At 37.8% G+C, this 11,784-nt stretch overlaps 1 protein-coding gene across 1 annotated transcript; it reads right to left on the bottom strand.

Annotated features, from left to right (window-relative positions):
• Positions 1-1,245: 1,245 nt before the first annotated feature.
• serinc2 (serine incorporator 2) lies at positions 1,246-10,971 on the bottom strand. The gene is made up of 10 exons (XM_053490343.1): positions 10,891-10,971; positions 9,323-9,484; positions 8,201-8,388; positions 7,983-8,062; positions 7,750-7,887; positions 5,982-6,151; positions 5,317-5,407; positions 4,304-4,460; positions 2,791-3,006; positions 1,246-2,055 (listed from the first exon to the last, which is right to left on the bottom strand). The coding sequence occupies exons 1-10, from the start codon at positions 10,927-10,929 to the stop codon at positions 1,917-1,919; spliced, it is 1,380 nt and encodes a 459-aa protein (XP_053346318.1). The 5' UTR covers positions 10,930-10,971; the 3' UTR covers positions 1,246-1,916.
• Positions 10,972-11,784: the final 813 nt, after the last annotated feature.

Raw genomic sequence — 11,784 nt, 5'->3', positions numbered from 1 at the left:
GATGCCAATCCATCAAAGGGCACAAGCATACACTTATTTACCAATACCCGGGGAATTTGAAAAACGGCAAGTAGTCATTGTACACCGTGTTTGTGCATGTCCTTGACCTGTGGGAGGAAACCGGAGTACCTGGGGGAGAACATGCAAAATTCACATACACAGACCTATGATATAAATCAAACCCTTGACCCCTGAAGGTGCGAGGCCACAGTGCTAACCACTATGCCCCCGTGCCACTACCGCTCAATAGTGTGGGATCACTTGCTCAGATTTGTTTTCGACATTCTACAACAATACTGGGGATTTCAAAACTATGAAATAACACACCTAGTATGAGTTAATTAAGCAAAAGCCAGTTCTTATTTTAAGACGTGTAGGTCAGCCTTTCTCGAACAGTTCTTGCAAGAACAGTATTGTGTCGAGTGCATTTGCAAAAACCCATCATCAAGCACCATAATGAAACTGGCTCTCATGAAGACCTTTCCAGGAAACCAAGACCAAAACTTAGCTCTGCTGCAGAGGAGAAGTTAATTTAGAGTTACCTTTAGTGTTTCTTAAGTATTAAAGTATTAAAAAGATCCGATCCGTAATGCAAACCCATTGATAGATTTTCATGATTGACATTTTTATAATAATTCTCAAGTAGACTCAACATTCCAGCGATAAATAAATTAAATTTTAACTACATAGTGAATGATCACTCTTTCAGGCACTTAGTTAACTCAGTTACACAGGGCTGCATGCATCAAATAATATTTTATTTACTCTCAGGATCTACTTTAAGGCTGTATGAACTTAAATTGTAACTGTTTAAAACATAAGGGCTGATTCTGGATCAGCTAACTTCCTGCTCTCCTCCCATGAATGTGGGACTTGTGTTCACCCCAGCTCATGCCAATCTTATGAGGGGGGAAATTACATTCCCTAGATCAGCTCTTGCCAAGTAGGTGTTCGTGTTTTTGTGTAAGTGAGTGATTAAGTAGGGATTTTCGGTGATTCAGAACTGAGCTGCGATGGTTATGTGACAAAGAAAGGAAGATGAAAGGTAACACCCCGGTCCTATAGTGAAGCTTACTGTAGTGTAATCATTCATGGCTGGGACTTCACAAGACTCCTGGCCTATATACTGTTTCACCATTTCTCTCTCACACGTACAGCCTTACACGTAGGATTTAAACTACAAAATACTCCACCTATAGGAAACCCAGTGCATTTCCCTGAAAAATATTAAAAAGACAAAATACATTGTGGCTTTAACATGAAAAGCTTTAATATGTAAAATGCAAATCAAACCAGTGTAAAAACCCACATTATTGTTCCTTCATAGTTAAACGTTTGGTATAAAAGCACTGTGTATTAAAAGAACATCTCTTTACATCAAAATCAACAGAGGAAAACTCCAGCAGGTTTGATTTGACATTACTTAACAGATTGAAAACAAAAAGTGCAAGATTTTTAAAGAAGTTTAAAATGTTGCATGTGATACACGTTATAATTACAGATCGCTTTGCATATTTACAAAAATAGTGTCCTTCTAATTGCATCACAGACCTTTTATAATAATCAAAGACTCATAGAGTTAAAGTATACATGAATATATTACGACGATACATCTGAGGAAATCATTTTACCGATTTTTATTTTTCAGAGATTCTACTTTGGATGGACTTTCTTATCGTACTAGACAAACTCTCACAGAGTACCATACAACAAAGCTGAGTCAATTATCCTGCAATTTGAGTATTGTACATAATATCAGTTCAAGATCAGATAAAATGTTTGATTCAGGTGTAGATATAGATATAGATTTCTGTTCTTCCTTTTTTTTCCTCAAAAGCAAGTTTTCTCTCTCTCTTTCTCTCTCTCTCTTACACAGATACATTCGAAAACCAGCAGTGGAGTGACTTCTTCGCAGTCTAATTGAAGTCCCGGTTGGTGAGGATCAGAGGAGCTACAAGAGTCCAGAGGTAAAGTGCCAACGCCAGCCAGCTCGAGCTGATCTTCACCCACACTGCAGGCATAGTACTCTGCATGGACTTGTAGTCTGTGTCAGGCCTTTTACAAACGAAAAAGGAATGAGAAATGCGAAAGAGACACACAAAAAAGGAAGAAAAAAAAATCATTCCTTTATACAACTTAGTTCTTATTATTTTAAATAATTTCATTTCTATGTTCAATTTCAATAAAATATTTGTAACCATTAATGAGTTATTTCTGTGTCTAAGTGCTGCACTGACTTGGATCTAGACATTTTAAACTTAGAGTTACGCAAATGTCCATCTCGACACGTGTAAAAACATGGACGCCTTCATGAAAGCATGTCTTAAGCACCAACCTAGCCATCTGACATTACTACATGGGTTTAATATCTTAAACCTTTCTTCTTCATGGTCAAAGCCAAAGACTTAACCATCTAAATGTGGTCTTGTTGATTAACCTAAAAGTAAAATTGATCACTTTTCAGATTTTACCTTCACATTTAGATTTGGACAGACTTTAGATTCTCCAGATTCGATTATGTTTAGACATACAAGCAGCATTGTGTGATATGCTCTGAGGAACAGAATTAACTACATCCCTAGGGTCCTCTTTACCTTCCTCGGATTTCCAGCTGTCCCGGTTCTGCTAACGCGTAAACAGATGTGGTGGAGTTCATTCACGGACCTAATGCTTGTACACCACTCGTCACTTTACTGAATAAGAGTATCTCGACTAACTCTAGGGCAAAACACTTCTCACAGTTCCTCAAAACACAGCACGTTTCCTTTTAAAGTTAAGTCTGATACTCACTGATACCAGTTGGTGAGAGTCATCATAATGTAAAGGGACGCCAGGACGAGGCAGAAGTGGAAGAAGGAGTAACTGTAGGTCACTCCGTCCTCTTCATTATCCACAGCACGTCTCACTCCGTCCTCACCCACTTCGGCGTCCTTGTCCACCGCCAGCTCCTGCCGCTCCTCCGTCTGCATCAGCCTATTCACCTGAGCGTTATTGGACGATCGGATGCTGCAATAAATTAATAAATAAAGTTGAAGGGTAAAATAACATATGTGAGTTTATTTAAAAAATGGAAATGTCCTAACTATGCTGACTCCATTAATCAGCTGCTCCAAAAAATAAAAATAAATAAATAAAAACATGTAGATTAATTTTAGACCTTAAAGAGTATGTTTTTTTTATGTTTAATTTGGCTTGTGTTCTTTCTAGGAATGGGAATCACCCTATATTATATTATCGCAATACCTACAGTAGGTGCCGATTCGGCAATTTATATTGTGATTCTGTTGATATTATGATTTTGTAAACATCCCGATTCAATATTACTTTTTTTACTTTAGATTTTGTTACAATACTATTACTACAATATTCAAACAGTTTACATTTACGTCTAGGCATTTGGCAAACACCCGTATCCAGAGCGACTTACATTTTAATCTCATTATACATCTGAGCAGTTAAAGGTTAAGAGCCTTGCTCAAGAGCCCAACAGGGACAACCTGGTGGTTGTGGGATTTGAACCTGGGAACCGTAGTTCAATGCCTTAACCCACTGAGCTGCACCTGACCCTCTTAGAGTTTAGAGTCTGCCACCTGCAGGATTACAGGTGAACTGCAACCGGCGCAAATACAAAAACAGATCAAATAAACATTAATATATATATATTTTTTTTAAAGTTTGGATTTAGTGTTGACAAAGACATATCGCTACAGGAAAGGACTTAGCAAATGAATTGATTCCCTCCCCATCTCTAGTTGTGGCAGTGGTAGCTCAGAGGGCTAAGGCACTGAGTTACTGATCGGTAGATCGGCTGTTTGATCCCCAGCTCCACCAGGTTGCCAATGTTGGGCCCTTGAGCGAGGCCCTTAACCCTAACTGCTCCAGGGGTGCTGAACCATGGATGTTCCTGCGCTCTGACCCTATTTACACTGGGAGAGGCGAAGAAGGAATTTCACTGTGCTATAATGTATATGGGAGAGATGGAACTGGCGCCATCCCAGGAAAACCCAGGAGTTAATTTAGAGTTTCCAGCCACAGAAATCACCAATTAACAACCAGCACTTCAGATTAAATCCGTTATAAAGGCTTTACAGAGCAAAAGTAGCAGATACATCTCAATATCAACTGTTTGAATGAGATCATTGCATATTTTGGACGACTTCACAATGTAGATACAAATAAAACTAAACAAAAGACCATGGAATTAGTAGGTGTGTCCAAACTTTTGACTAGTAGTGTACTATATACCATAGATATGACTTTTATTGTTTAAACATTAGACTTCGTGTCAGTGAATCACACTCACCTGGCATACAGTGTGCAAAACAGGAAGAGCACCAATCCTACGATTCCTTGCGCATCCCACCACTGGACCTGCCCTGGGGCGAGGGTGGGGGTCGGGGCAGCGGTGCTGGTGGGGGTGTTGGTGACTATCTGTAGCAGGCTGGGGTTACATTTGCGATCTGGAATTAAGTCGATAATGCTTTGTGAGAAATTGAAAAAAAAATTTTTTTATTGAATTTTAAAATCCTAATTACATCAACAAAACAAACATCCCACTGTCTCATGCCTTTATTTGTTTATTTATTTATTTACTTATTTATTTTTCTCACTGTACGCCTGTATCTCAGGCACCTGCCTCCAAGTTTAAACAATTCCTAAATAAGAAGCATCTTATTTACTCTGCCCAGTTACAGCACCATCCAAAATAGCTCGAAACCCAGCAACCGTTACTGTCTGCTTAGTAACGGATATTACTATGTGCACCTAGAGAATTCTTCTCGCCTGTGTTTGCGGGGCAAATATGGGTATTTTACTTTTATACTCCATCTTTTTTTTTTTATAAATCAGGACAAAACAACGTTCCACCCATGCAGGTGATTAGATTAATATTAATAGTATTAGGTTTTTTTTTTCTGTTGACGTCATTTTACCTGAACTGTCCTGATACAAACAAACTGCACTGTTCTACACCAGTGAGGTATAGACTGGACGGGTTCCTGCAGGCGTCACCCCACCACCTACTGTATGCAAGTGTCGCGAGTGTGGGTTCAGCACCATGGCTAGCGTTGCAAAACCATACTGGATATCTAGACGAATTAAGCAGATTGAAGAAAGGCATGCTAACCCTAAAATTAATCTCAGCAAATTACATCACAATACAACTCCGCTTCTTCACCGGTCTCTCGAAGCGTTCCTTTTTTATAATCCAGTTCCTCCAGAACTTATTGCCAAGATGCTTGTATTTATAGCTCAAGTACATACTGTACCATATAACGTCTAGCAAAGGAGTTGAAAGTGAAATCGAGTGAGACTTACTGGGGTTGTTGCTCATAGCAGACCAGGTCAGATACATGGTATACAGAGAGATGAGAGAGGACTGTAGCAGACCTGAGCCAGGCTGTGCTTCCTGTTTACATATGAAATATAAACATTACATCAAAGGCATGACGATTATATTAAAAAATATTTCACTCTAAAGTTTTCCAACATGCAGAATGTGTGGTTATTGAAAAATCATCCTCTCTTTGTGGGGAATACATGTAACTCTGTGTTTATTTTATTACAACAACATGATCCATTGTGTTTAATCAATCACTTTAAAAAATTTACATAATCATCATCATTCATAAAGCAAAGCGGATATAAAAGAGAGAGAGAGTGAGTGTGAGAGAGAGAGAGAGAGAGAGAGTGTGTAAGAGAGAAAGAGAGTGTAAGAGTGAGAGAGAAAGAGTGAAAGAGAGAGAGTAAGAGAGAGAGTGAAAGAGAGAGAGAGTAAGAGAGTGAGAGAGAGAGTGAGAGAGAGAGAGAGAAAGAGAGAGTGACAGAGAGAGAGCGAGAAAGAGAGTAAAAGAGTGTGAGAAAGAGAGAGAGTTACAGAGAGAGAGCAAGAGAGAGAGTGTGAGAGTGTGAGAAAGAGAGAGAGAGAGTGAGAGGGAGAGAGAGGGAGAGAGAGAGAGAGAGAGAGGGAGAGAGAGTACTACCTGAACTTTAGGGAGAATTGAGACGACAGACACGATGACGCAGAAGATAAAGTTCAGGCTGATGAAGACTTTGTTTTCGGTGCAGTCATCAGGCTGTGTGTAGTAGACGTAAAACAGCACCATCGCAGTAAAAGCGCATGCGTAATGAATAAATGTGAAGGACAGCAGAGCTGCAGAGAAACCAGAGAAACAACACAGCATTCTGTCAAGGCAAACATCAGTCATCATACTAATCATCTAATATCCCAATTCTATTGGCAGGCCGTGACCACTATTGGACATCAAGCCCTAAATGTTGACTCGTTAAACATCTGGTCATTATTTCCCATCATACTAGTCTTTTTAACAGAGACATGCAACCGAACACCATAGAAACACACAGCGTTGGTATAATTCCAGGATAGTGATCGTTCATTTTGAAGGAATCTTAAATGACTCTGGAAGAACGAGTCGTCTCTGGGAATGTTTCGTTCAGTCGCCCATGTGGAATATTATAGCTTTTGTATAGAAATATTATTAAATTTTATATTTTTAGCTTTCTGTGTTTCATTTAACATTATGGGTAAAAAACCTGAAAAAAATTCTCATTAAGGATGTTTACACAGGAAAAACAGTCTTTAAATATGAGGTAAGGAACAGGTTTATACACAAAGCACTGCATAGTCCACCCTGTATATACTACCTATAGGAATCATAGTTCTGCAATTATTTCTAAACAAACATAGCAAATGATTTGCTTTTACATACTGTACAATAATGCGCTCTGTGATTAGTTAATAGTATGCCACCTGCAGGACTATAAAGGTACAGCAACAGGAGTCAGTAAATTGCCAAACAAAAGAAGTGATTAGATGACCGTACTGATTTCTCTCCCCATCTCATCAATTAAAGCTCTTAAACTTCTTAACACAGATCTGTAGTTCTCACTCTGTAGCTAAAAGTTAAACAAAATCAAACAATTCAATTTGGACCCCTGTAACAACTGCACAAAAATAATGAACAGTGTCCATTTAATGATTTTCACATTTTCAGTGATATATCACAGTTATACATGCCTCTGAACACAAGGGGGCGACAAAGGACATGACTAAAAAAAAGTCCTCTGCCTTTTTCAATGCATGGGTTAGAACCAGACTAGAATAGAAGACTTTTCACAAACTAATGACGTCATTAAGTTAGTTATGGTTTTACCTAAGATGACTTAAACACAGTTTGTAAAGAACTGCACAGTGATATTACTTAACATCTGGAACGCTAATAAGTGACTTCCAATGCGTTCTAGTTGTCAGAAACAAGCACAGACAGACGTCTAAAACAATAATTACTGTTTATTGTTGTGGTGTGAAGTGGAGATTGCATTAGGCTGGTATTTGCTGATTGCACAAGATCAGATTTAAGAGAGAGAGAGAGAGAGAGAGAGAGAGAGAGAGAGAGAGAGAGAGAGAGGCATCTCTGGTTTAAAAATCTCCTGACTACAGCAAAATCTCTGTAATGGTTCTCCACGTTGCGACAGCTCGTTGCTCGTCACAATTTTCCCTCTGCCTAGCTTGATGACAATTAGCATTACAAATGGCTGGCAGTGGCACAAGCAGTCATCTAAATGCTGTCCTAAATGAAAGCTGTTCTTCCTGGAACAATAGTGTCTCATCTGACTGCATAAGTGACATGGATTAAAACAGGATTATCCATATCTGTGTGAGATTAACAGCAGCCTGTTGTTTGTCAGAGCAAGAGCAGACTGAGCAGTCGGACCTTCAGGCGATCTTACCTGCATACCAGCACTTGCTATTGCCATCTTCGGCATTCTCCACCCAAGTTTGGTTCCACGTATGAGCAAAGTCCACCAGCAAAATCAGCTGCATCAGGATGAAGATGAAGGAGCCGACCGCACCGAAATAGTACCACACTGCAAGAACACACTTAACTGGGTCAACATCTGTTTGACACTGGTTAAAAACTGGGCAGAGATTTTTTAAATAAATAAATCCGAAAAACTTGCACCTGTGTTGAACATGCCATCAGGGATGTAGAAAGCTCCTACGGTTATTCCGATCAGTATTAGGAACTTAAAGAACCAGAATCTGAAGGAGACACAACACACACATAAATGCACATGAGCTGGTAATACATCAATTTTGAATATGTATTTCTTTAAACAAATGCAAAACAATCAAAATCACAGTAAAATACAAGCTTAAGATTAAACCTGAGCCACATACCCATTTTGGATAGAGGCCCGTGGGTCCTTGCTGCTGCGCACGCGGATCATGATGATGAGAAAAAGGAAAAAAAAGCAGGCCAAAGCAAAACACATTCTGTAGACGGATTTATAGCCAACGATAACCTCGCAGTTTACCTTTCCTTGAAAGCCAGGTATGGACGAGCCCTGTTCACAAAATCCAGGTATCTGTGGAGCACGGGTAGTGATCAGATCAAACAAAGCTAAAGACTTTTTATTTTTTATTGAGTGTAAAGTTTTAGATTTTGTTTTTAGATTTCCATTTTTTTTTTTATCAATCCAAACAGGGTCAAAATATCTGAAAGGCTTTTTCCTTATTAGTTTCTTTTCTGTCTTGAGTAAGTCATATTTTAGCCATAATAATTAGTAACAAAAAGGGTTAAAAGTTAACAAGAATAATAACAGTTCTGTGTATGAGGTCCCCATAGGTCCATCATCTAGTCTCTGGGTCTACCATGACCCTGACCAGTAAAGAAAATTTACAAAACACAAATTTTATATATTGTTATTATAGTATTACTATTGGGGCTGAGTTAAGATGTACTGTAGGACTACTGATAGGAAGGTTACAGATTTAAACCTCAGCACCACCAAGCAGCCTCTGTTGAACCCCTAAGCAAGGCCTTTAGCCTTCAACTGCTTGGATGTACAGGATAATGAAATCAACCTAAGTCGCTCTGGATAAGGGCGTCGGCCAAAGTAAGAACTGCTGGTCTGATGCAATGCTGAAATGTTGTAGATTACATCATCAGACATCGAATAATGTTCTGTATTGTGTAACAATGTTATAACTCAGTTTATTAGCATTTTTGTTAAAACTATTTATGATTAATAATCTTTGAGTGAATAACTGCATGCTTTTTATTATTATTACTATTATTATTACTTAAGACTTATACGCTTTATATATTTTGTAGCTTTTTACTCTTAGCATTGCACTAGTAACTTTTGGTCAGGTGGTAGTAGTAGTAGTAGTAGTAGTCGTCGTCATAGTATTTATGCCCCTGCCATGTGTGCGTCGACCAGTTTGGTCATCTTGAACTCCCTGTCTACTAAAGCAAACCGGGCACGGAGCGTGGTGTGCAGGGTGCGGGGTGCGTACCTGTTCCAGGCGAGCCTCCATTCCCGGCAGGATCATGATGATGGACACGAGGGTGCCGAGGAGCAGGAAAAAGGAGAACGCAAGGCGTGTCACAGTAGAGTTGTAAGTGGAGGGGCAACATCCTGACAACAAGCATGGAGCAGAGCCACACAGACAGGATGCCTGCAGAGATCAGAGTCAAGATCAACAAGTCAAATACTAAAAATATGGTTAGTGCTATCCATCTTAAGTGTACCATGGGAAATGATCTGGCTTTAAAGTTCATCTTTTTTTTAATAGTCAACATCATGTGACTTAGGAAGGTTTATGGGAGCATATAAAACGTCATAAACATTATGTGAGATTTTTATGATTTAAGATCTGAATAAAGGATACCTTGTTTTTTTTAATTAAGTAAAAAAAAAATCTGAATACAACAAAATTAATTAACTTTAATTAGTACACAAAAACAGGGGGGTAAAAAACAAAAGCAGTAGAACCATATTAAATCCAGATCGAATGACAAACATTCCAAGAAACATATAACCAAATGAAGAAAATATAATAACAACAAATGAAATATTACAAACCACTTTTAGTGTATTTTAGTAAAGGAATATTTTAGATCATTTCTAAATATAATAAACAAAGAAGGAGATTTCAAATATCTACATTTATGAATGTTTTATTTTGCTAATAAAATAATAATAAAACACTCTGTGTTGTCCCGTACATAACATCCTGTAACGTGAAGCGCTGCAATGATTTTCGAGAAAAAAAAAAAGAATGAGAATAATCTCATGTAAAAACAATACATGTTCTGTGTCTTTAGATGAGTGTTGACATGGATGACGAGGCATTTCTTTCAAAATTTATTCAGCAATGTAGCAATTTCTTGGAAGGGTTTATGTCATTTAATATTTTAAAGTTTGTTTCTTTTACATTGGGAAGAACTGTTTAAAAATATTTACCAGTATTTGTTTTATCAAATGTGTGATTTTAATTTATTTCTTTAATATTTGACAGGGTTAGCATGACTGGTAGCATCATAGTTTGTGTTATATATTTGTTACTGCAAATTTTACTTTTCAATATCACTAACATACAATGAGTGAAGGCATTACTTTTGGAATAAGAGAGGGAACATCTTATTAACATTTTTCTACCCAAGTGTATTGCATTAACAACAGGTTTTATTTTTTATTAAAAAATACCTTTTTCACTTATTGTGTGATAGTAATTACGTCATAATCATGCGCCGTGCCGTAAGTCAAAGACAGTTTAAAATGTAGAATTACACAAACACGGAACATTTTCACTTTTTTCTGACTTGACCTATGCTAAGACTGTAATTACAAACTGGAATAACAAAACATATATGTATATATATATTTACCTCTTTTTTAATTTGTTTATGCAACTAAAGCGAACCCGGAAAAACATTAAACTCTTATCTGACGTATTAACAGAAAAACGCAAAAAAAAAACTTTATCTAAAGTTACAACTATCAACACGATCATTTACCATACCTGACACTAGGGATGTACACCAAGCAAAAATGTTACAAATGTGTTTTTCAACTACTTACGCAGCTTGCCAGAGAGCACAACGCCATACAAGCTCCCATTTTCAAAGCGTCAAGAACAGGAACGCTGCAAAGTACGGAAGTTTTCTCGTTTCAGCGACAAATGATGTCAAAGTCAACAGAAACAGCAATGATTGGTTTAGAAGTACTCGCGCTTCTGAATGAACCAATCAGAGCTCACCGCGCTCACACGGAAGCAACCTGAGAAGCGTAATGTTTACAATTTGGAAAGATTATTTAGAAATTATTTTCAAAACATATATAATGTAAAGCATTTTATACAAATTAGTGTTTTATTTGGGTGAAATAATAAAAATAATAACAATTAAAACAAAACGGAAGGTTTGTTTGTACTGTATTTGTATTGGCCTCTTGTCAGTCATGTTATAGACACGCCCCCTTTACCTCCTCATGAATCACTGCACTCACTCAACTGGTCCAGGCAGTTCTAACTCAAAGAAGTGTTTTAAACTTTGTGTAGTGATAAGATCTCCAGTAGTAGTAATAGTAACAGTAGTAGTGATAAGATCTCAGGTACACACTATAGTCGGAACTCCTAAAATGTCAGCGGTGACATCACAACATAAAAAAATATATCATAATTGTAATTAAACATCATAATCATTTTATTCGGGACTGCTTTTATCCAACAACGTTGTTAATAACATGAAATCGATGAAGGTTGTAAGAACTAGGGGGAGCAACGTTAAGAGTCTTTTAGAACGGGCAGTCACTGAGATCAGGAAAAGAGGGAAGGAAGCACTTAGTGTTGTTTTTGAGAAAGACAGGCCTGGAAAGTCAGCTTTAAAGAACAGGGAATTTGAGAAGCATGAGATCTATGGGTGCAAACTACAGAACTCTCAACTAGATTCTAGAGATCAGGGAAGGATACATTTA

This window comes from Clarias gariepinus, chromosome 28 (genome assembly GCF_024256425.1).
Source record: "Clarias gariepinus isolate MV-2021 ecotype Netherlands chromosome 28, CGAR_prim_01v2, whole genome shotgun sequence".
NCBI lineage: Eukaryota > Metazoa > Chordata > Actinopteri > Siluriformes > Clariidae > Clarias > Clarias gariepinus.
The sequence above is the reverse complement of the archived record's forward strand: the minus strand, read 5'-3'. Positions and strand labels throughout refer to the sequence as shown.

Excerpts from the sequence above, each read along its gene's own strand:
- serinc2 (XM_053490343.1), bottom strand. The coding sequence starts at position 10,929 with ATGGGAGCTTGTATGGCGTTGTGCTCTCTGGCAAGCTGC. Across the intron at positions 8,063-8,200 it reads CGGGCCTCTATCCAAAATGG|ATTCTGGTTCTTTAAGTTCC; the intron begins GTATGTGGCTCA and ends TGTCTCCTTCAG. Across the intron at positions 2,056-2,790 it reads ACTCTCACCAACTGGTATCA|GCCTGACACAGACTACAAGT; the intron begins GTGAGTATCAGA and ends CGTTTGTAAAAG.